Consider the following 24,667-nt stretch of genomic DNA (forward strand, 5'->3'; position numbering starts at 1 on the left):
ATCAAAAGAAACATGCACAGCGTGTCAGGCAGTCACTGTTGTTATTACCAATAAACAAAAATGTATATGTTTCCCCAGTCTCGGTAGTGAAATGTGCTCTGTGTTTATGGAGTAAGCTAAAAGGGAAAAAAATTTTCTTAGTGAAGAGTTTGTCGACTCTGGCCCAGGGGTGTACCTGGGTCTCAACATCTGTCAGCTTTCTGGTCTGCTCTGCGGTTTGAGAGAGGAGGCTGGTTCCTATCTCGAGCATGGTGGCCGTGTGGTTCTGAACTGCATTCTGCTGTATCTGGGCCATCTCCGACTTCATATTTTCCACAATGTAGTTCTCAATCTGCAGGAGATAAAGGACAAAACATACTACATCATAAGCAAAGTCTCTCGGAGCGTGGAATATTTACAATGACAAAACAAGACACAGCTGGCAAATCAGCCATCTGGCAGGGATCCTCTGAATTTCTGGGAGCTGGGGAAATGGGAGCAGAGCACACAGGAACCCAGTTGCTAGTAAACTCCTAATATACCAATACATGCATATAATCATCACAATCGTAACAAGTATTTGTACTTGGGTAGTGCTTTCTTATTTTCTACAACTCCTTCAACCCTCACAAAAAGCTGTGAGTTAGGCACTGATGGCCTCATTGGTTTTTGTGGGTTTATTGTTTGTTTGTTTGTTTGTTTTTATTTGTAGCTGAGGAAACAGAATAAGACAAAGGTCAATGAGGAGCCCACAGTCACCCAGCAAGAATGCAGCAGTGTTCGTATGATCCTTTAAATCTCTATCTTGGTTCTCTGGTCTTTTCATTATACCATATTGCCCACTAATCTCTGAAAAAAACTCAGTCTCCCACTTTCATTTCTGTAATGAAAAGAGCATGCTGGGTTAGATAATTACACAAGGAGTAGGAGGAAGACAGATGCCCAAAACACAAGCTTTTAGTAAAGTTCAGACAACAGTATACGGAATGAGCTGCAGAGGCAGCGAAAACCATTCTCAGTGCTCCTTTGATTTATTTAAATAAAATAAAATAAAATAAAATAAAAAGGCAATGAATGTATAACCCATAAAGCAGCATTTGCGCTCCCCGCCTTGGGTAACATTTCGTCCTCTATGGTGCCATCTTGGAGAATACTATGGTTGTAAAATAAATTGTACCATGGGGGCCAGGAAGAATTATTAAGTGACTTACTGGAAGGGAGGGTGCTAGGCACTGCAGAGAGTAAAGCCGAGCATAAGCACTGCTTGAAAAATACAGAAGAAGCCCACAACTCCCTGTCGGTGCACTTACTTCTCCCCCACCACCCTGTGGTGACTACATTTTATTACCCAATTACACATATGGGGAAACTGCATCCCAGAGAAGTCAGGTCCAAGGCCACACACCACAAAAACAGCCAGACTTGGATTTGAGTACTAAAGTCCTTAACTTTCATACCAACACTCTCAACCACTTGATAGCTCTGCCAAGTTGTGCTCCACAAACCGGGTTCCAAATCATTAACAGCTACGTGATTTTTACTGATTTAGTGGACCATAATACATCCACTATTTTATAATCCATAGTAACATTATTGTCATGTAATAAATACAGTCTAAAGCTAAATTCCCCTTTGTGAAACCTTGGCAGCTCACTTTCTAACACCATCTCTTGCTTATTTCTATTTATCAAACATAAGTCTGCCCCAAGTGAAAGAAAATGAGAGGTTAGAATCAAACTCATACTGTTATTAATAAATTCTGACTATGTCCTTGGTAATATCAAGTAACTCCCCTTCATTCTTTATTCTGAAGTTAGAAGAGAGGGGGAAAAATCAACCTACAAACATCTGTTATAAAACAAATATAACACAGGTTAGAATAAATATCTAGAAATTATCTTGACAAAACATTTAAAAAATAATAGAAAGGTAATGGAAAGGAAGGTAGGCCAGAGCATCAGACATCTGTTGTTTTGGATTCTGCATCATATTTCCCCTTCTCTCATAACATCCTTTGACTTTTGAGGGGGGAGTTATAAAAGGGTATATTCTTAAAAGTGGGAGGACAATCTCCATCATGGAGATGTATACAACTGGCACTCATTAATTGTGTGGTTGGCACTGAACTAAGTGCTTTCTTTTTATAAGAGTACTTAACCTTTACAAGTTTATGTGGTGGGTATTGCTATAGCTGCTTTAAAAGTGAGACTATTGAGGCCTAGAAAATCCACAGCAATTTGCCCAAGAGAAACAGTAAGTACCCCCAATGCCAAAACCCACATTCTCAATCTCTAACCTTTTCAATTTAACACTATTTAATTACTCTGTGATTTTACTATGTAGAGCCTCAACCTTGTATATTTATCAAAACCTCATGAGAAGCATTTTAAAAATGCAGATGAATGTGCAACACACTGGAACTCTGAATCGGAATTTTCAAGGGTATATACTGGACAACTTTATTTTTAAAAGCTTCCCAGTACAATTCTGATTTAGGCAAAGACCAATGCTTCTCAAAGTGTGGTCCACAGAATAACTGTCTATATGAGACCTGTTTTTCAACAGTCTGTCACGAAATGAAGAAACTGTAGTAGAATGCAAATTACCTTTGTCACTAAGCACTACTACAAATATAGTGTGTGTGTGTGTGTGTGTGTGTGTGTGTGTAGTAGCAAGACTCTGTCAGTGAAGAAAGTCATGCTCTAATGCTTTAATTTACATTCTGGAGAAAACTTCTTACCTTGTTTGCAAAATGACAACAATTTCATTGAGTAGCATTGATTTAGAACACTATATTTATTCAATGTCACATTCACTGCTTACCAAGAAAGTTCAAATAACAACCTGGTTTCCCACGTAGATTCGTCTAGTGAGAGAGAATTCACTAATCAGGGAGCTCCAATACAGATCTACTTGATATTTAAACGTTATTTTTTTAAAAGTAGGCTCTATGCCCAATGTGAGGCTTGAACTCATAACCCAAAAATCAAAAGATGCATGCTTGACCAGCTGAACCAGCCAGGCACCCTACATCAATTTCTTATGCAGCTGGTTACTGGGAGTTATTTCTCAGAGCTTAGCTTGCTCTGGGTATAATATAATCATTTCAGTCTCCATAAAGGAAGACACCTTCTGGCAAAGAGTTAGTACATCAAGGCTCAGCTGCTTTCTGATCCTCTCTTTGTCCATTCCTATCTATTTATTCTGTATTATTATGGCTTTTCTTAACTTTAAAAGTTAACACCTGGTGATTCACAGACCTGTACCCCTGGGGATAAAAATATATGTTTATAAAAATAAAAAATTTAAAAAAAAAAAAAAAATTAAAAAAAAAAAAAAAAAAAGTTAACACCAGCAAAGCAACATAACTGCTTTACATAGGCATTCATCACAAAGATCCTCCCAATTCTGCTAACCCTGCTGTAGAAATATAGTAGGTCTCCAACCTATACTAAAATTCTTATTTGGGCTGCCATGATTAGTAACATGTATATAACTCCAGTCAATTATTTTTTAATCAAGTGGGGCTGCTCTCTCTAGGAGTAACTGCCTTTTAATGCAAAAGATAATGGCACAGTTAAGGAGCAAAAACCAGATGTAGTTGATTTAAAGGCTGAGGAGGGAGGCAGAAGTCAATATACAATGTGTGATTAATAAGGAGGGCTACTTTCATCTTATCTCTAAACATTCCTCCGTAGATGTGGAACTGTGAAATACATCTTGATGTGTCCTATCAGCCAGGTTCAGGAAAAATTTGTAACAAATTCAATTGTCCTCATATATTCCCTACTGGTTTTAAAAATTTGTTTGCAAAATATGATGGCTACTTCAAGTTTTAATATTTTAGAAGCCTCTAAGGTGCAGACCTGAGAGATTACAAAGCAAGAGCCTCCCAACGGGAAGCATCAAATAATTTGACTGTTCTGCCACTCTCAGTGTCTGACTCGAGATAAACTGGCCAAAAGACCAGCAAGAGAAGGGAGGATGCCAGCTGAAATGAGATAATGAACAATTAATGATGTTTAAAGCAAAGAAATAATGTTAAATTTGTAGTGATTCAGTGTTTAAAAAAGCTTTCATACACATTGACTGGATACAAACACCAACCCTACATGGGGAGTATTGGCTCTATTTTCTGATGTATTTAAGAGATGGTGCTCAGAGGCCTCAGGTGACTTAATAGAGATGAAAGAAAGGACTCAACACTACCTTCTGATGTTCCTTCCACTAGCTTCAGATTTAGGAGAACTGCTCTGTTATGGACTGGTTGGTTGATTGATTAATGAAGGAGTGATTTCCTTTTTAGCCAGTTCACTGAGAACTAATTTATGCACTTCTTCGAGAAAAACATGCATCATTGGAGAGTGATTACTTTATTCTGCTTCATCATACTGGATGCCAAGTTAATTTGAAGGGAGGTAAGAGGTTCTAGGGCCAGTTATGTGGAAAGTTCACTTTGCTATCACTTTTAATGCAGTGGGCCATTAAAAGTTCTTTCATCAATTCCTACCTTTTTTGCTTAGTATGAGATTTATAACATATTTGTTTTCTTCTACCCATTCTATTTCTTGCAAGCTATTCTAAAATAATAACAAAGAAAATAACAACAAGAACACACTAAGCCTCTACTAAGGTTAAGTATCTTCTTTTTAACAGTCTAGGCACTGTACTGCTTCCTCATTTCGCTGATAAGGAAACAGGAAGTTAGTGTAAATTATCTACCATCACACAGGAGTGGGTGAAAGAGCTGGTATGTTGCTTTGAAAGAGGCTAGGAGACCCTGCAGGTTGTGCTCCATTCTAAAGACAGTCATCAAGCACAAGCACACCACCACTAATGTCATAGACAAATACTGGTAACACATAATATTCATGCAGTAAATACATAAAGTGAAGGCTACAGAAAAGATGAGGAGAAACTTGTTTAAAGATAGATAATTTTTCATTTTTTAAATTTAATCATTTTCATACAGATTGATGGCTATAAGGTCCTGGGAAATGTTCATGTAAGAAAGCACATATATAGTCAACTGTGTGACAAGCTGCATTATTAAGTAGAGAAAAAATATTTTTAAGAAGTCAAGATTATCAGTCATTTGCAGTTCACTCACAAATCATTTGCCCATGTCTTTTGCCCAATGAGTACTATGACTTTCCAAGATGAGACAACAGTTTTGAGAGAGCTTTCTTACTGGGCCTTCAAGATTCTTGCTGCTTCGAATTCATGAGAACCAAAACCTGTGTGATACTATGACATGTCTTGCATATGAAATTCATTCTTTATCATTTCACTTCAAGGCCTCTCTTAAACAAGAGCATATCTTAAAGCACAAAGAATAGAATTTATCCATGTAATTATTAAGAAAAAAAAATTTTAAGCTCTATAAAAATTGACAAAGGCATTGTTCACTTAAAATATGTTGTAGATTAAGTGGACTCTTATTGAATGTTGGTGCATATGGTACTACTCAGTTATGGCAAAACAACCGTGAAATAAAGTAAAAGGGTAAATATGGGAAAGCAATAAAAAGGTAAAACAATGCAAAAAATGCCTTAAATGTTGATAGTTTTATCTAATATCCTTGTTTCATAAATCAGTGGCAATACTGAAAATACAACTACCTCTAGGTTTATGGTTTTATAAAAAGATGGCTTAGGCCAAATAAACTATTTGCAAGAATTTCTATTATTATATCTCCCAGTATACTATTTCTTTTACCAAATGGCAAACTAAAATTGTCTTTTTAGACAACAGATCTATTTAGCTGACATTTGAAATAGTTTCTGTACTGATACGCATGAATGAATCCCATTTCTCCTTTTGGTAGCTGAAGGAGCACTTACTATTTATGGAAGAAAGAAAACCATTAGACTAAGCAAGCTAGAAGAGACATTAAAAATTATGGGCTCCCAAAATCTCATTTTATAGATGTGGTGACTGAGATTCAGAGAGGTTCTAGAAAGCAAGGTGAAACAACTAATTGATGTCAGATGTCAGGCTGTGTTCACTCAGTGTGTGGGAAACTCAGACTTACATCATCAAGCTGAGCCAGCAACAATGGTTGCCAGTGTTGTTGGCCCACCCCACATTTCCTTATTCCTTGCTTCCTGCTGTTTGCTTCATTTCTCCGGACTCCTGGTTTGAGGTGCCCTTTTGATAATACCAATTCATGCTCCATCAGTTTTTGGGGTGTTGACTCGGCTTTCTGCACTCTATCTTCCCTCCCAGCACTGATGTCCACCAGCTAGTTGTTCCTCAGTCACAGAGCCTAAGCATCCCCCTGATTTTATTCTTTCTATGCATTGCCACACAAGTGGCAAAAACCAGAGCCAGATTCTAAAATTAGTTCAGGCTTATTAACCATGCATCATGTCAATTTAGTCCTAGCAAATATATGATAAATGCATTGTATGTATTAAGTCTGGTACCAGATATAATATGTACAAAGAGTTGAGTCTTGCAAGACATAGATATGTAGAGATGAATTTTTTTTTTTTAAGATTTTATTCATTTATTTGAGAGAGAGAGACACAGTGAGAGAGGGAACACAAGCAGGGGGAGTGGGGGAGGGAGAAGAAGGCTTCCTGCTGAGCAGAGAGCCTGATACAGGGCTTGATCCCAGGACTCCAGGAAAATGACCCGAGCTGCAGGCAGACGCTTAACAACTGTGCCACCCAGGCATCCCTAGATGAATCAACAACATTGGTAAATACTCGTTTACCTCTGACTTCATTTCTTCCTGTAAATATTATTCCTGTTTGATAGGGAGAAGCTCTCAGCTATTGACAATAAGGTGAGTGGGACTTTATGATATCACCTCCAAAAGACTAATAGCAATACCCCCACTGAGGCACAGAGAGAAGCTAAGCTATCAAGGGCCTGCCAGAATATCCTCCATGAACAAATCCTGCAATAATTTTTCTTGGTTTTGATTCTTTTAAGACCACATTTTTGTGGCTATTGAAAGTGGTCTGTCACATATACAACCCAGAGTTGGGTCAAGACCCAGGAAAGTCATTCTCTCTCCACCTAAATGAATGAGATGTTTCCTATGCCAAAATATACCCTATTATCCTGGAAGCTCTCTTTTATATTAACCTTCACTTATACTCACCTGACAACCAAAAAAAATTCAGAGTCATGAAATTTTAAAATATAAGTATCTGCTTAATTTTTCCCCTTATATGTTTTTCCCTGCTTTACGTGTTTTTAAAGGGAGATGGTATATAAAAAGCACAGTCAGGCAGGAGTCAGGTTATCTGAATTTTAATCCAGGTACTATTACTGATTTATTCAACAAACTTGGGCAAGTTACTTAAATAATTTGGGTTTCAGATCTTGACCTATGAAATGAAGGTCTGGATTAGATTATTTTTAATGCTTGAAGCTCTCAAATTACTTGATTTAAAAATTCTCTTTTAAAGTATTAGAGTATGAAAGATTTTAATTTATTATAGAAAATTGAAATATGGATGTATATATTTATGTCTATAACATATATAATACATATCTTTAAAGGCAATTAGGAAAAAAATGCACAGGAACACTATATAAAAGCCTTAGATCAAGTTTCCAAAGCAAGCTAGAATTTCTGGTTTCCTTAATTCCCAGACACCATTCTGTCCAAAATATATTTCTTGTCTTTCACCAACATGTCCTGGCTTTCTCCTTATGTTTCTTATATTAATGAATGACGCCACTATCACCGACCCATTCATCCAAGCCACAGGGAGTCACCTTTTTATTCTTTGCCTTTGTTTTCAACATTCAGTCAGCCCCAGACTGTTGCTTCTGTCTCCTGAAGAGTGCCTAGGTCCATCCCTCTCCCTGCTTCCCTTTACCCCTACCACATCTCTTTATTCTCATGGGCACTGACTTAGCTCAGATTTTGCCATTTTTCTCCTGGATTTGTTTTGGCCCTATAACTGCTCTCCTGACTCCAGACATCCTCCAGTCCATCATCCATGGCATAACCAGAGGGTCTATCTAAAACATAAATTTGTCCTCGTCACACTACTGCTTAAATTTGACTTTCAGTGGCTTCCAGTACCTTCAGATAAAGTCATGACTCCTTAATCAGCATAAAAGAATCTTTATGAGCTGTATCTGGCCTCCTTTTCCCTACTTGTAATTTATGCTCCAGTCATACCGAATTATTTTTCTAAATACACATTATTTTTTTAATAAAAAATGCACAAGGCTTTGCTCTGATTGGAATGTTTCTTTTCTATCTATCTTTTCATTGGCTAGGTCCTGTTTTCCAAAACTAAGTTCAAGTTCTTCCTCCTAAAGGAAACTTTTCATGACTCCCCTCTCTATAATATCTTTCTTTTCTTCTTCTTCCTTTTGAATATTTATTTATTTATTTTAGAGAGAGACAATGAAGTACAGAGGGGTAAAGGGAGTGGGAGGGAGAGAATCCCAAGAAGACTCCCATTGTGGGGCTTGATTTCACAACCCCAAGATCATGACTTGAGCCAAAATCAAGAGTCTGAAGCTTAACTGACTGAGTCACCCACATGCCCTCTTCCTTCCTTTGTACTTCTAGAGCATCCTATGCCTTCTTTTTTTTTTTTTTTTTTTTTTTTTAATAACACCATCGTTTTCAGTACACTACAAGCTCCTTGAAGGCAAACAACTATTCTTCCTGGTATCACTTAATACCTGGCCCGAAGTAAATAAATAAGTTAGAGTAATATTACATTTTTTTTTTTTTAAGGTGAGTTCTATACCCAACATTGGGCTTGAACTCACCGCCCTAAAATCGGGAGCTGCATACTCTACTACCTGAGCCAGCCAGGTGCCTCTTGTAAATTTATTTTATCTTATTTTATTTTTTAAAGATTTTATTTATTTCAGCAAGGATGAGAGAGTGAGCTCACAGAGGGAGAGGGAGAAGCAGACTGCATGCTGAACTGAGAGCCTGATATGGGGCTCGATCCCAGGACCTTGAGATCATGACCTGAGCCAAAGGCAGACACAGACACTTAACAAACTGAGCCATCTGGGCACCCCGCTCTTCATAAATTTAAATAAATTCAAATAATGCATGAATCAATGCAATGAATCAATGACTAACAGACTCCAATTGTGAGCTTACATTTGTTTCTGAAAGAATAAAATATCACATAACCAATTACTGATGATGCCTTTCTGAATGTCAACGGGAACAAAGTAAAGATGCAAAAGTAGATAGGTTTGAAGGCATATATTCTCACTTACTGGACCACATAACCCACTTTGTCTTAACTGTACCTTTCTTCTTTTTTCAGTCATCTAGTTATAGGTAATTATTTAAATTAAGTTAAATCCAGCAAACACACTGAAAACTAACCATGTTTTAATTACTGCGCTACACAATGAAAGCAAAAGAATGAGTAAAACTTGATTCTGATTATTAAGACTATCTATAATACAAGTATATTACAAGTGCTAGAATGAAGGTACAAATGTTTGCCTACCTGCCTGTTTGGTGGGGGAGGGTGAAGGAATAAATGAAACCTCTAAATGCAGGAATCAAGGAGGTCTTCCTAGAGTCAGTCCTAAATGAGTACGGCAGAGGGGGCATACATTTCTTATGTCTGCCTTAACACAAAAAAATGGAGCCTGAAAAACCTGGAGGCTAGAGGATAAAGAAGTAGGCAGGACTATGACAACATGCAAGAAGCTATGCTGGCTTAGGCAAGATGATGGTCCTGACCACCTCCCGGAATATGCTATTCAGGAAATGAAGAATTCTCTGGTCAGAATCAAGATCATGCCTTTGTGGCCCCACACAGAGCAAAAGCATACCTTCAGATTTTAATACGAAATTCATTTAGTAGGCTCAGGCAGATAATTTCTTCATACTTTACCATATTTTCAAATATACTAAGTATAAATTCACCTACTTAATAACACATATAAGTATATGTATGTATATGTGTGTGTATTTACTTGTGCACATGTGCTCTCATACACACATATCCCGCTACTCCCAACATATGTGTGTCAGATTCTTCATTATATCTTGAGGTTCTGCTCATTTCACTATAGTTAATTTCATTAATGTCCAATTTAAAATCACCAATGCATTACTTTTCTGTGGATGAGTTATATTTTATGTCAAATTTAATCACTATAGATAATACCTGTTTAACAGTCATGGACAGCTACAGTATACTGTCTAACATTTGAGAAACTTTTTTCCTAAATTCTGAATTTACACTTAGATGATAGAGAAAATGGATGAAACACAAAGCAACTTTATACACATTGTTTTTATACCAATCAAAAGTGATAATTTACAAAAAAAGAAGATACTGTTTGAAACAGAAAATTGTAAACATTTATCTTCCTTTAATTGAGTGGTTTTGTTGTTGTGGTGGTTTTGTTTTGTTTTAGTTTCTAGTTTATCTGGAATAACACTTATCCCCTTGTATGCTACATAAAAGACATTCCGATTCACTTAAAAAAGAAAGCTTTGATATTTGAACTAGTGAGCACCCCAGCAGACAGTAACTGTGGGGGGTTGATGAATATAAGAGACTATCTACAGGATAATACTAAGAAACATCTTCTGCAAACTCTGTTCTTTTTCTCCTATGACAAATGACAGTGATGCAAACAAGCAGCTTATGTTATTCATCTTTAAGGAAAAACTCCTGCATTAAAACACTGTAGGCCAGGTCATGCAATTTAAATACTTAGCAGATGAGTTTAAACATAAGTATAAAAGCCTAAATAATTAAGAGATTCATAGATTTTTCAGGAATTCCCACTACAAGGTAGAAAACTGCTATCATTTTACTCTGGTATTTCATATGAAATTGCAAGGTATTGCACTTAAAATCTAACCTGTTCAACATTCTGACTTTTTAGGCTATTATCTTTCCATACATCCTACTTCTTCCCTTGAAATAAAAGTGATCTAGTCATCTTCCTTCTCTTCTTAAATTATATATGTGTGTGTGTGTGTGTGTGCATGTGCATGTGTGTGTGTGTGTGTGTGTGTGTGTGTGTGTGTATGGGTGTTTTCTCCTACAATGTGGGATTACTCAATGGAACATACAGTAAGTTTGTATAGGCATAAAGCTGTCAACGTCATTGCATAATAAACATTCCAAAGTATTATGTGAGGTCTAACTTTTCCTGAATAATATTTGAAGTAGTTCTTATTTAAATTACCCTTGGTCCAAGAACTAGAAAGATTATGAGGATGAAGACAGTTATTCGAAGTCTAAGAAAGGGACAGTGATTGCTAACATTTTAGAAGTGATATGAAATCCCTCTTTTTCTTCATTTTCATCAAAGGACTACAGACACTCGGCATTGTTTCTTCTTTCACAAAGACCATATTGGTGCCTTGGCGATGCTTGTTACATCTCCAGTGCTATTGGAAGGGAGCCCAAATTACCATTACAGTGAATAGTCCCTCTTAGAATTAACTGCACACCATGAGAATGAAATGAAGCATAAGTAACTATTAAAATACCTGCTCTCATTACCACATGTACTGCCAGAGGAATTTTGTAAAAGCCCCTTTTTAAATTTTTTTATTTATTTATTTGAGAGAGAGAGAGAGAGAGAGAGAGAGATCACAAGTAGGCAGAGAGGCAGGCAGAGGGAGAGGGGGAAGCAGGCTCCCCGCCTGGCAGAGAGCCCGATGCAGGGTTCGATCCCAGGACCCAGAAGTCATGACCTGAGCTGAAGGCAGAGGCTTAACCCACTGAGCCACCCAGGTGCCTCATGTAAAAGGCCTTTTTAATGACCGACTGATCTAGTTTGGAGAGCTGTAGGTCACCTCACAGTTTTCTTCCTGATTTCATCCCCAACCCCAACAAGCAATGATCACTCAAAACCTTCTATTTTTCACTAACTGAAGAAAGGCTGATCTGATTTATAATAAATTCTAAAATCTTGGAATCTTAGAAATACTAGACATTACTAAGCTCCCATTAAGATTTAGCAGATATCACATTTTGACCTTTGCTTTGAATTCTTTTTTTAGTAAGAAATAAAATGTTGCATAGATGAACTAAGTACCCCTTCTACATACACACAAGAATTAGTCATTATCCTGAAATTGATATGGACTTATACTACATAGGTATATACACAAAATAATAAACCATGTCATTTTATTTTTCATTATATTTTCAAGATTTACAAAAATGTTACCTTATTGTATGGCTCCTTCAACTCTTTCACTTTTTAATCAACATTAGGTTTTTGAGACTGAGATGTGTATTAGCAGTATAGTCTTATTATGCATTATGGGACTGAATAAGATTTCATAATTTTAACTGATAATAAAAATAGTCTTGTACCCCAAGGCCTGACTTACTCTGAAGACAGGAGTACAAACTATTTAGACCTATTACCCTGAGTACGAAGAAGAGGCAAATTGTTTCTCAACATCTCAGTAAACCCTTAGCACTTCTTCTCTAAGGGGCGGAAGGAAAGCTGTGTGATGAATCTTGTCCCATTTATAGAATATATTTCAAGAATTTGTACAAATAATTTTTATCTTTAACAAATAGTTATTTCCCAGAGAGAGCAATTAGGGGGCTGAGAAAGAAAGAGAAACAAGAAATCAAGTTACCAGAACGAAAAATTAATTCTATAGTCTTTTCAAACATAAATTACTATGTTAAAATTTTAAAATAACCATGACCACAATCATAAAGGCAGCCCTTCCAACTTTCTAGGCAGGCTTCCATTGTAGAGACTGTATAGTCTAGACTTTACGGCACAAAGTGACTAAAAAGAACCAGCTTTTCATGGCTTAAAAACAAAACAAAACAATACAAAAACCTTTCTTGCTCAACATAGTAAGCAGTATACAAAATGATATATTTATTTAATACGTTCCCAATTATGATAAATGTATTCAAACACATTTGTATGCACTGGAAAAAGAAAAGAAACACTGAATTGTGAACAGTGCCTATCTATGGCTGATGGGAATACAGGTGAATTTTATTTTCTTCTTGAAATAGTTGATATTTTCCACTTTGTTTAAAAAGAATGAGAATTTAATTTTATATTCAGGAAAAAACAACAACAACAAAAGAAGGAGAGAAAGACAAAAATGTGCTTAGAATGCATTCAGTCTGTGGGAAACTTCGAAACACCTGGCAATTTAGTAGTGGTGTGGTCAGAGCAAACCTGGAAAACAGACTATGCCCCTTTGGTTCCACTGGTTTATCTCCTCTAGTCCTGTCCTTTATGCCTGCCTTTATGAGAACCAAAGAAAACTAATAAACAGGAGAAAACAAAGAGCAGAAACAGCCTCAAAGAGTCTCTTCTGATGGGGAAAGTTTGGTGGAAAGCCTCTAATAATAGCCATTATCTACTGAGGCTTCCTATGTGTCAGCCAATGAGCCACGGTCTTTATATACTTTCCTTAAATTCCTCACAGCTGTCCTTTGGAATAGATATTGTTACCATTTCATACCGATAAAATGGTCGAAGTGCTGAGAAATTAAATAATGTGATCAGGGTCACAGAGCCCAAGCGCTACAGCTGGTATTAAAACTTTGGTCTGATTCGCAGGTCCACTCTCCTTCCACTAAAGTTTGCCTCAGCATCTTGTTAGTGCAAGGCTCCCAAAGGGCCATTTCCTGCCCAAATCTGTCTAGCTGAAATATTTTGTTTGGCTAACCCATCATTTCAAGTACAGCTTCAAGCCTTCAGCCAGGATGGGTGAAACTCCCGGCCCTTTTACTATTAAAGTAAGCTGTCTTGATCCCAAAGGCATTGCCACCAGTTTGGGGGCGGGGGAGAGGGAAGAAGGCACCTAACATTTGCCTATCACTTTCCAACGGTTAAAAACAAACAAAAACCAATCATGCAAAAACTCTGCATTCACTTGTTTTCCCTTTTTAAAATCAATGAAAAATCACTTTCACCACTATCATGCTTAGGAATATCAACAGAATGATTAAGTCAATATGTAATGGGCCCTTGGAGGCCTTCCTAAACTGAGCATAAAGTAATTATTTTATATGACAAGGTGACCTATTCTTTCCTTAGCTCATGATGATATGTTATTTATAGCCTTATTAATTATCCTTGCTGAAAAGTATTTTCTTTCATTTACTCAACCAAAACAGAGATAGCATCATCATATGGCATATGGATTAGTATTATTCTTGTTCTCCTATTCACTATACTATCATCCTTTCAAACCAACATAAATGTCAGGTGAATCCTTATTCTGTTTGTACACTCACTTTGAAAACTTATTCTCATGGAGTGTACTCTAACATTATGACGTAAAAAAAAAAGCTTACCAACAACATTTTATCAATAATCTTCAAATGAACATTTTTTTTTCTTTTTGAAATAAGTGTTTTCTAGGTTACTAAGTAAGTGTTCTCTAGGTTAAAACACATTGAGCTATATCTAAATTGAAACTGCTAAACTGATATAATTTTTGCTCAAAAAATTTAGGTTGTCCTGTACCCCTGGGGATAAAAATATATGTTTATAAAAAATTAAAAAAAAATTTAGGTTGTCCAAAGTTGTACTTACAGCTAAATATACTTACATAAGTTTTGCAGATATATATATTTATATAGAATATTGAATTGGAATACATGAATACATACATACCTATATATAAATACATATACATACACATATATGTGATAAAATAATAGACTGTAATTGTTGCCCCTTGAAAATTCTATGTTTTATCAAGTCAGTGTAAGATTACAGAACAGAAGATCAGATAATGACAAAGACATACAGGTACACACACAGATGTGAGAGTGTAATTATGCATGTTTATATAATATATACACATATATTTTCTTATATGGGATGAGCACAGTTTGTGCCATGGAGCTAAAATGATGCAAAAGATACAGTTCTTACATAGTCCCTGTCTTAGTGAGAAAGCCAAGTATATTAATAGATAACATCATTATAATGTGGTAGCTATTAGAATAGAAAGAGCTTGCAAAAGATTATGAAGGAGATACCCCAAGTTTATGAAATCCATGACATTTTGTTCCATACACTCATAGAGAAGGACTAAAGAGTTTGGTAGATCCTCTCAGTTAACTCAACATGACTGAGCACAAACATAACTTAGAGAAAGCACATACTTCTCAGCTTCTTGTCTGTCCTGATATGCATTCCCACAAAGGGCTGGTTGCTTTTAGCATTCAATTTCATCATGACCTTTTTTACTTAAAATTATATCAACATTATCATTTTTAGGGAACCATGAAGCCCGAACTTTATATATCCTAGGATTCCACCTGCAGCTTTCACATTCTTGACTTCTTAAAGCCAAGGATTCTCATGCCAGAGCATGAGATATGTTACATTTAAGAAGTCAGGTGAGTTTGTTGAAAAGTCACCACGGTATCAGGAAATCACACATTTGCTTTCTTACAACTTTTTCATTACAAAAAATGGAGAGTTAGCGAGGACAGATAATTTTCCTCAAAATGCAGTTAAATAGAGCTCAGTGCAGAGCCAGAATTCTCACCCACCTTGCCTGAACCTAGAGCTTGCGATTGTGCTACCATACTCCATGCCCATCATCCCAGTTGCAAGAATCTCTTAGTGCAAATGTTAAGATTTGCTATGGTCCACTTGATCCCTTTCAAAGTGGGAGAAAGATCTTGGTGAAGCCATAGGTGGGCAGAATCTTGCAGGATGCCCGGCTGTCTTTAGAGTAGCATTGTGGAGTGCTCCCAGAATATGTCATCAGGAGATTGAGAGGTGTTTTTTTTTTTCCCCACTTTATCAGCCATCTAAACTTTAAAGTCTTACTTACTCCATCAGTAAAAATCATCCTGCTAATTCTACCTATCCTAAGTATCTCATAGGTTTGTTGTAACAATCAAATGAAGTGTGTGAAAACATTTGGCCATCTACAAGATGCTATGCAAATGACAGGTACTTGTATTTTGATCTGGAGCCAGGCTGGGAGAAGCTGTTTGGAAATCTATTAAAAGAAGTGTGAATTCTCTGTTGTCATATATATTCAAGAAGAAGAAAATTAACAGTTAAAATTAGCCATCAGATTTTTTCTTTTACCAAAGGCAGATTTAGAGCCATATAAAAAGCAGCATATGAAAAGCAGCAGAGAAAAGTGAAAAAAAAAGAGAATGCATTGGATGGACTCTTACAGCTCGGGGCTGACCAGTGACTAGCTGTATGATTTTGAGCAAGTTGTCTTCCTTCTCTGTGCTTCAGCTTCTGGATCAAGAAAATGGGAATAATAATATACTGACATCACAGAATTGTTTAAGGACTAAAGAAAAATCACAAGAGATCCATTCTTAAAAGCCTAGCTTCCTCTTACTTTGTGACTATGAAGAAATCACTTAACTATTCTAAGCCTTGGTTTCCCCATCTGTAAAGTAAAGGTAATGTTACTTATGTCAAAGAAATTTTGTAAAGTTAAAATGAAAATACTTTGTAAACAATAGCCATATAAAGATAAAGGATTTACAACACCATGTTGTCGATTCCTGATACTACTGCCTACCTAATGTTAGCGTTTTGCCAACCTTCATTCTTTTTTTTTTTTATTTATTTTTATTTTTTATAAACATGTATTTTTATCCTCAGGGGTACAGGTCTGTGAATCACCAGGTTTACACACTTCACAGCACTCACCAAAGCGCATACCCTCCCCAAGCCAACCTTCATTCTTAAAGAACTGTGAAGTATCTTTCTTATTTTATACTCTCGGGAATCTATGCACTAAATGGTGGACAAAATGTCTGGGAACAAATAATTGTATTTTATTGTATTTTAATATAATGTCAGAAAGCCATTTATTATATATATTCACTAATTCTTCCATACTTTATAGCCACAGGGTATAGAGTAACCTCCTATACAACACATGCTAGTTCTTGCAAAGCTTCAGAAGAAACTTTCTCCTTGAGCCATTATAACCCAGAAATATCTATAATTATGATTTTGATGATGATTAGACTATGAATTGCTAGGCCAACAATGAATAAAGTGAAAGACTACAGTGAATTAAGTTCCCAGATCCTTCATAAAAATCTGTGTGTGGTGGGAAAGGGGGGAGGGATTGGGGGAAGATTGTAAAATGGGAGAAAAAAAAGAGACAGCTTCTTTTCTTTAACATTTTAAACATTATAGTCACAGTAACTTGCTGAACATCTGACTTAAAAGCAGATAAAGTATGAAATTATTCACATTATAAAAGTATTCATCACACTACTTAGGATAACGGGAACCTGGAGAGTAACAATACTGTTTTGTTTTCTGAAATTGACTGATAAAGACAAAGAATTTCAAGTTACTGATGATAACTCTCAATAAAAATTTAAGGCAAAGAAAATATGCCATTAAAGCAACAAAAACAAATTTACTTGTATGTTTCACTACTGGACATTGGCATATTTGACAGTGTCAATGGTTCTTTTCTCCATGAGAAGCAGTAACTTGTTAGATAGATTAATGTTTAGAATTTCAAAAACCTCAGGGGCTTAGAACTTCTTTATTTAATCACACAACTAAAAAGGTCCTTATGGATGCTTGCTATATAAAAGATTCCAGGCAAGTCAGTCCACTGGGATTTCTGAGCTGCCCGTGTCACTTACCATTAATGCATCTGAAAACCACTGTGCTACTGGACATGAAGCACTGAGCTTTGTCCTTGCCTGGGGCGTGTCTAATGATATAACACGGGAAGGTCATGGCACTGTGCACTTTGGGATTTCATCCCTTTAAATGGGATTCTAGACAGGAAAAGACTCTCTCACACAAAGGCATTAAAATACTCCAGTTTCCAAGACATTTTGGAGAGAGACAATCACAAGAACAGAGTAAGATTAGTTCTCCTCAGGTGAAAACAAAAAGTGAGGTTAGAATAATGCCATTTTCTCTCTCTCTGTGTTTTTGTTTGTTTGTTTGTTTGTTTGTTTTCTTTTCTTTCTTTCTTTTTTTTTTTTTTTTAACTGTAACCCCTAGTAAGGGGAATAGTTTTAATCTGGACAAGAAACAAATACAGTACACACACACACACACACACACACACACACACATACACACACACACAAAGCTTGAATGTGCACTCAAATAAGAAACAAAAGTTTCATGAATCCAGGATACTGACCCTCTGAAACTTGGGTATTTTATTTCATTTCTACAGGAAGATTTGATTCGAACCAAGTTTTTGGTTCACAACCTGAATCATGATTTCAATTTATAAACACTGGGTTATAGCCGATATTCATAATTACTATTTATTATATTCCCACTGTGAATGAGGCAATGTGCTGAGTAGTTTGCTCACATCATAGCATTTAGACCTCAAAGCAACCATCAGAGATGAATGTTGTCATAGCTATTTCACAGATGAGGCATCTGAAATGAGAACTTGGCTCTGGTTGTGCAGCCAAGAAATGGGAGAGCAGAGACTAGCAGTCAATTCTTTCCAAATCATACTCAGAATTATACTTCTTATACTACCAAAAAGCCAAAGAATTCTGACTAGAGTGGCACAAAAAGCTGTTTCTGTACAGCAAAAAAAAAAATATATATATATATATGTATATATACATATATATATATAATATATATATATATTATAGCAGAACCTAATGCATGTTCCATTTTGTTTTTAAGATCATTGTGTGTATCTAACATACACTCAATACAGATTTTCTTAGAACAGGGGTTCTTTTTTTTTTTTTTTCCTAACAAATCTCGCTGTTATTACTATAAGTGACCAATTGCAGAGCTTACTGTGTATGGTTATATTTAGACACTCCAGTAGGATGAATTCTAGCTGGTTACAGAATTTAAAGGCACTTTAGCATGGTAATCAGCCTCTAAAATAGTCCAATGATTCCCCCCTTCTGGTATTCATATCCTTGCCCAGTCCCCATCCTGCATTCTACTGGAGTTGTCTGGTTCCCAAAAGAATATAGCAGAAGAGATATGTCACTTCGACAAAAGACACCACTGCTTCTCTTACTTTCTCTCTCTCATCACTCTGGGGGAAGCCATAGACATAAGCAGTCTAATGCAAAGGGCCACATGGTGAGGCTCTGAAGACTTTGACTAACAGCCAAATGAATGACCTTGGAATGGATTCTCTAGCTGTAGTCAGGTATTTGGAAACCATGGGCCCAGCCAATAGTTTGACTATACCCTCACCAGGAACCCAGAGCCAGAATCACTCAGCTAAGATGTCCCCAGATCCTTGATTCTCAGAAACTACATGACATGATAAATGTTTGATATATTTTTTTAAGATTTTTACTTATTTTTTGGACAAAGATCACAAGTAGGCAGAGAGGCAGGCAGAGAGAGAGGAGGAAGCAGGCTCCCCGCTGAGCAGAGAGTCCAATGTGAGGCTTGATCCCAGGACCCTGAGACCATGACCTGAGCCGAAGGCAAAGGCCTTAACCCACTGAGCCACCCAGGTGCCCCAGAAGTTTGATATTTTAAGTTACTAAATTTCGGCCTAATTTGTTAAGCAACAATAATTAATACAACAGAGCTTAAGCTTTGTAGGATACTATCTCAACAGAATTTTTGTGTACCTACATTATATAAGACTTTTAATACCAAAAAAAGCAGTCCAAACGTAACAAGATACTCAAATTGCAAAAATTAAGTAAATAAACTAAATCACAAATGGTGTAGGAAATAGTTCATTATTATGTTTTAAAGGCAAACTATACAGTCTAGAATAAAAGCTAGTGATATAATTTATTAATCACTGAGATTTCTAAATCCCAAGTTAATATAACAATGTCAGCCAATCTATTAATTGGCATCCTCTTTATTCTTTTCAATCACTGATTATTTCAAAATCACTGGCACGTCCCATTTAAAGCTGAATTAGAAAAAAAGAACTGAAACTCACATATGTTGAGTTCTGTTACTATTTGTAGCTTATGGTGCGGCTACTCTGAAATTTGAAAAGTAGACAAAGTGGGTACCATTATTCTTCTTACCTCTCCCTCTGGTGCCTAGGATTCTTATGCTATCTTCCAGCTTCCTAACCCCTTCTACTACAGTATTCACCCAGGTCTGCTTTTCCTCACAATAACTTCTCGTTGCATTAATTTACACAAAAGGATGAATGAATGATTTCCAACTTACCACTCTCTGGTTATTCAAATTTTTTAAATGATACTTGTTTACACAAGTAAATCCTGCCTTTTGGGATTACAGGGATCATTATAAACTGAATGAAGATTTTGTAATTGAAAATACATCTATCTTACCTATGCCATATGGACCAAAACTGAAATTCTTAGAAAAAAAAAATTAACTTGCTTTATGATGGTAGAATTGTCATTCAATTACCTATAATTTTGAATACAATTTTTTTTAAAGATTTTTATTTATTTATTTGAGAGAGAGACAGTGAGAGAGCATGAGCGAGGAGAAGGTCAGAGGGAGAAGCAGACTCCCCGTGGAGCTGGGAGCCCGATGTGGGACTTGATCCTGGGACTCTGGGATCATGACCTGAGCCGAAGGAAGTTGTCCAACCAACTGAGCCACCCAGGCATCCCTTGAATACAGTTTTTAAACTTCAGTACTGTTGACATTGAGGGAAGCATAACATTTTGTTGTGTGTGAGTTTTTAGGAGAGCATCTTGTAAATTAAGGGATCTCTAGCAGCATGGCTGACCTCTACCCACTAGATGCTAGTAGCACTCCAGCTGTGATAATCAAAAATGTCTCCAGACATTGCCAAATGTTGCCAAGATTATGCCCAGTTGAGAACCACTAATAAAAATAATTGCTATGTTTTTGAGCAAGTATGCATGTGAGTTTACTAAGGGGATATAAGAAAGTAATTTCCGGAAATGCTGTGGGCTTATTCAGGAGGTGACTACTTTCCCAGTACTTCTAAAATTGCAATCATACCATAAAGCCAAATGTGTTTGTCTAATTCTTATCCCACATTCTTGAGTAAAAGGCAGATATTGAAACAACTAATTTTATTTTAAACTTTTAAATTCTATTATTTAATTTATCCGATAACTGAAATTTGGCCATATTTACAGAACACAAACAGACATTCACATACACTGCAAGATCTGGAAAGCGTCAAGGCTGTCTCTCCTGAAATGTCCTCTCTTTAAAGACGAGGGCCCAGAGAAAAGAAGGCCTCACAGAGATTCAATCATTCTGTAAGGATTAGAATCCAAGTCTCTGACCCTCAACTGCCCTTCAGTGAGGTGGAAACACAAAATATACTTTCATCTGGCTAGCAGCTCACCAACACTACACATAATTTTCTCTGTGCTCCTGTGTTTGTTATATACACATACTTTGGGGCACCAACCAAAAGACATGGGCTTGAACTGTGAACCCTGCCAAGTATTTGCTTGACCCAGGGCTAAGGCTCAATTTCTTAGCCTCGGTTTCCTCATCCTTTTTTTAAAAAAAGATTTTATCTATTTATTTGAGAGAGAGACAGTGAGAGAGCATGAGAGGAGAAGGTCAGAGGAAGCTCCCCGTGGAGCTGGGAGCCCGATGGCAAGACCGAGCCCAGTACTCCAGGATCATGAGACCCTAGCGGAAGGCAGTCGCTCAACCAACTGAGCCACCCAGGTGCAGGATTCCTCAACTTTAACATGGGGATAATACCAAAGTATTGCAAAGGCTGCTTTATAAACTATCACGTGGTTTCAATGTGAATTACCTTATTGTAATGCTAAAATGTTGGCGATATTTATACATATGGTAATGTGAATGCATACTAAAGTTTGTCTTAGATTGAAAAAGTGATAATCCCAATGCTGTCCAAACTAAATTTACAAAGTGCTTCTGCTATTGCTGTGATAAGGTGCTAAAAATGGCCTCTTTGACAAAGCGTAAATCCTTTTCCATTTCCTAACTATTCTTTTCAGTATCTCAATTCCCTACTCTCTTAAGTGGGAATTAACTTCAACACTATTTTTAGTCAAGTACAAAATAGATTTTCTTCATGAATAGGAAACTGCATCTGCAGAAAGTATGTGAATTTTGAAGGAACACTGTCTTTTTGCCAATGTGTCTGTAAGTCACAACATCATATTTAAAATCCAGAGGTTGAATTCTGAAATATGCTAGAACATGAAAAATAGACAATTGACCACTGTGGGAACTGGACAGCAGATGCAGTGATGCTGTGTCTGAGTATAATTATGTTTGCTGTTTTGGAGGATGAAATGAGACACAGATTTAAGGGGTGAAATGATGTTGTTCACAAGAGATAGTTCATGGAAGCAATTCTTCTCCAACAAGGTACTGTTTACCACATGAATCTGAAAAAAAAGTTTGATATGTTCTACTCTGACGGAAGCTTTCTTTTCTGGAGGCTCTTAAATATATTCTTTAGTACGTCATTAATTTCTGATGGACTGAAAGATTTGTTAGATTTCTCTAAATGCCTCACTTTCCTTAGGAAACAGACTAGATTTTCGGAGAAAATCTGATTTGGGAGAAAATCTGATTTACTGTATCTTATAATGTGCTAAAGGACTTAATTAAGAATAAAGAAATAGATGAGCATAGTGATTATTTTTTATTGTCTCTCATTCTTTTAAAAGAGATGACCTAGTTAAAGAGAAATGACTTGGAAAGACACCACCAGTGCTTAGCACCCAACTCCTGAAATGCCTTTTTTTCTAGTGACATTCAGCTGTTTAGTTCTCTTTCCAAAGAATTTCTGAACTTAGCACCACTTCAGTTGACTGCTTTAAGAATGCTGACCTTAATTCCTATTTAAGAAAGTAAAGGGTTAGGATTAATGTTTCCTTTTTTATATATGCTGCCTTATAAAACCCTTTCTGTTTACTCATAAAAGAAATTTGCCAGCCTTTTTTTTTATTGAAAGGATTAAGACAAGATTATTTCCATCCTAAAAGTGTGATCAGATATAGTTGTGGGAAGCAAAAAGGAGACCAAGAGAGCCAACTGCAATAGACTGTAATATGACGCTACAGACTAGATTATCGGGTATATTTATCAGGAAATTATTATAAGATTATAAAGTATAATATTTGCATTTAATTATAATTTACACAATTGCAGTTCTCATGAGGAAATATACGTTTAAAAAAAGACAAACAAATTAAGCCAACATGCTCACATGCACTGTATATTCTGGCTGAGGTCACCACAGTAGTTGGACAGGTTCTGTCATGCCCAGGGGCACTCAGCCACTGGTGTGGGTGGAGGCCAAAATCAATCCACGTTTAGCTGTGTAAACTTTGGTGTGCATGGTGCAGGACTGAGGTGTTTTCCAATGTTCTCAGACACATTAGATGGGTTAGTGATGGTCCCTTCTGGACTATTTAAGGTCCCAAATGGCCTTTCATCTAATGAGGTCAAATTTTTCCTTTTTAACAATGCTATCAGAGAAAAGGGAAGCTCATGTCTCTAGGCCAAATAATTGACATGCATTTCCCAACCTGACACTCAGACTCCAAAAAGGACTGGGGAAACCTATTCTTCACTGTTAGAAATTCTGGTAGAAATTGGGCATCAGAAGATATGTAGCTATGAGAGTAAGAAAATACTTAAATCCATCTTTTGCCTAGTCCAAAGCCAAAATGGACTTTAAAACAAAGACTGTAACAAGAGACAAAGAAGGACACTATATAATAATTGAAGGGATAATCGAACAAGGGAATATAATACTTGTAAATGTTTATACACCCAACATGGGAGTACCCAAATACATAAAACAGTTAATAACAAACATAAAAGAAATAATTGATAGTAATACAATAATAGTAGGGGACTTTAACAGCACCCCACTTACATCAATGAGCAGATCATCCAACTAGAAAATCAACAAGAAAATAGTGGCTGTGAACGACACACTGGACTGTAGGGATTTAACAAACATATTCAGAACATTTCACCCTAAAACAGCAGAATACACATTATTTTCAAGTACGCATGGAACATTCTCCAGAACAGATCATATATTAGGCCACAAAACAAGCCTCAACAAATTCAAGAAGATCAAAGTCATACCATCTTTTCTGAACACAATGCTATGGAATTAGAAATTAACCACAGGAAAATATCTGGAAAGACCACAGATACATTGAAGTTAAATAACACGCTATCAATAATCTCTCTGACATTGAGCATAGCAACATTTTTCTAGATATGTCTCCTGAGGCAAGGGAAATAAAAGCAAAAATAAATTACTGGGACTACATCAAAATAAAAAGTTTATGCACAGCAAAGGAAATAATCAATAAGACTTAAAGGCAACCTATTGAATGGGAGAAGATATTTGGAAATAACCTATCCAATAAAGGGTTAGTATTCAAAATATAGAAAGAAATTATAAAACTCAATATCCAAAAAACAAGTAATCCAATTAAGAAATGGGTAGAGGAATTTAATAGACATTTTTCAAAGAAGACATATAATTAGCTAGTAGATTCTTGAAAAGATGCTCAACATCACTCAACATCAGGGAAATGTAAATCAAAACCACAGTGAGATATCACCTCACACCTGTCAGAATGGCTTAAATCAAAAATACAAGAAACAGCAAGTGCTGACAAGGATGTGAAGAAAAAGGAACCCTCATGCACTGTTGGTGGGAATGCAAATTGATATACAGCCTCTGTGGAAAGCACTATGGAGGTTCTTAAAGAAAATTTAAAATAGAACTACCCTAGGGGCCCTTGGGTGGCTCAGTCTGTTAAGGTCATGATCCAAGGTTCCT

The 24,667-nt window shown here is 36.4% G+C and overlaps 1 protein-coding gene across 3 annotated transcripts in view; it reads right to left on the reverse strand.

Moving 5' to 3' along the window:
* The window catches only part of ANGPT1 (angiopoietin 1), a 246,668-nt gene that overhangs the window by 102,146 nt on the left and 119,855 nt on the right, over window positions 1-24,667 (reverse strand). For all 3 annotated transcript variants that reach the window (XM_004771316.3, XM_004771315.3, XM_013045207.2), the window contains exon 2: window positions 176-331. In XM_004771316.3, coding sequence (XP_004771373.1) covers window positions 176-331 — 156 coding nt within the window. The remainder of the gene's footprint in view (window positions 1-175; window positions 332-24,667) is intronic.

Source organism: Mustela putorius, unplaced genomic scaffold (genome assembly GCF_011764305.1).
Source record: "Mustela putorius furo isolate JIRA1106 unplaced genomic scaffold, ASM1176430v1.1 tig00000228_pilon_pilon_pilon, whole genome shotgun sequence".
In the NCBI taxonomy this organism is placed as follows: domain Eukaryota; kingdom Metazoa; phylum Chordata; class Mammalia; order Carnivora; family Mustelidae; genus Mustela; species Mustela putorius.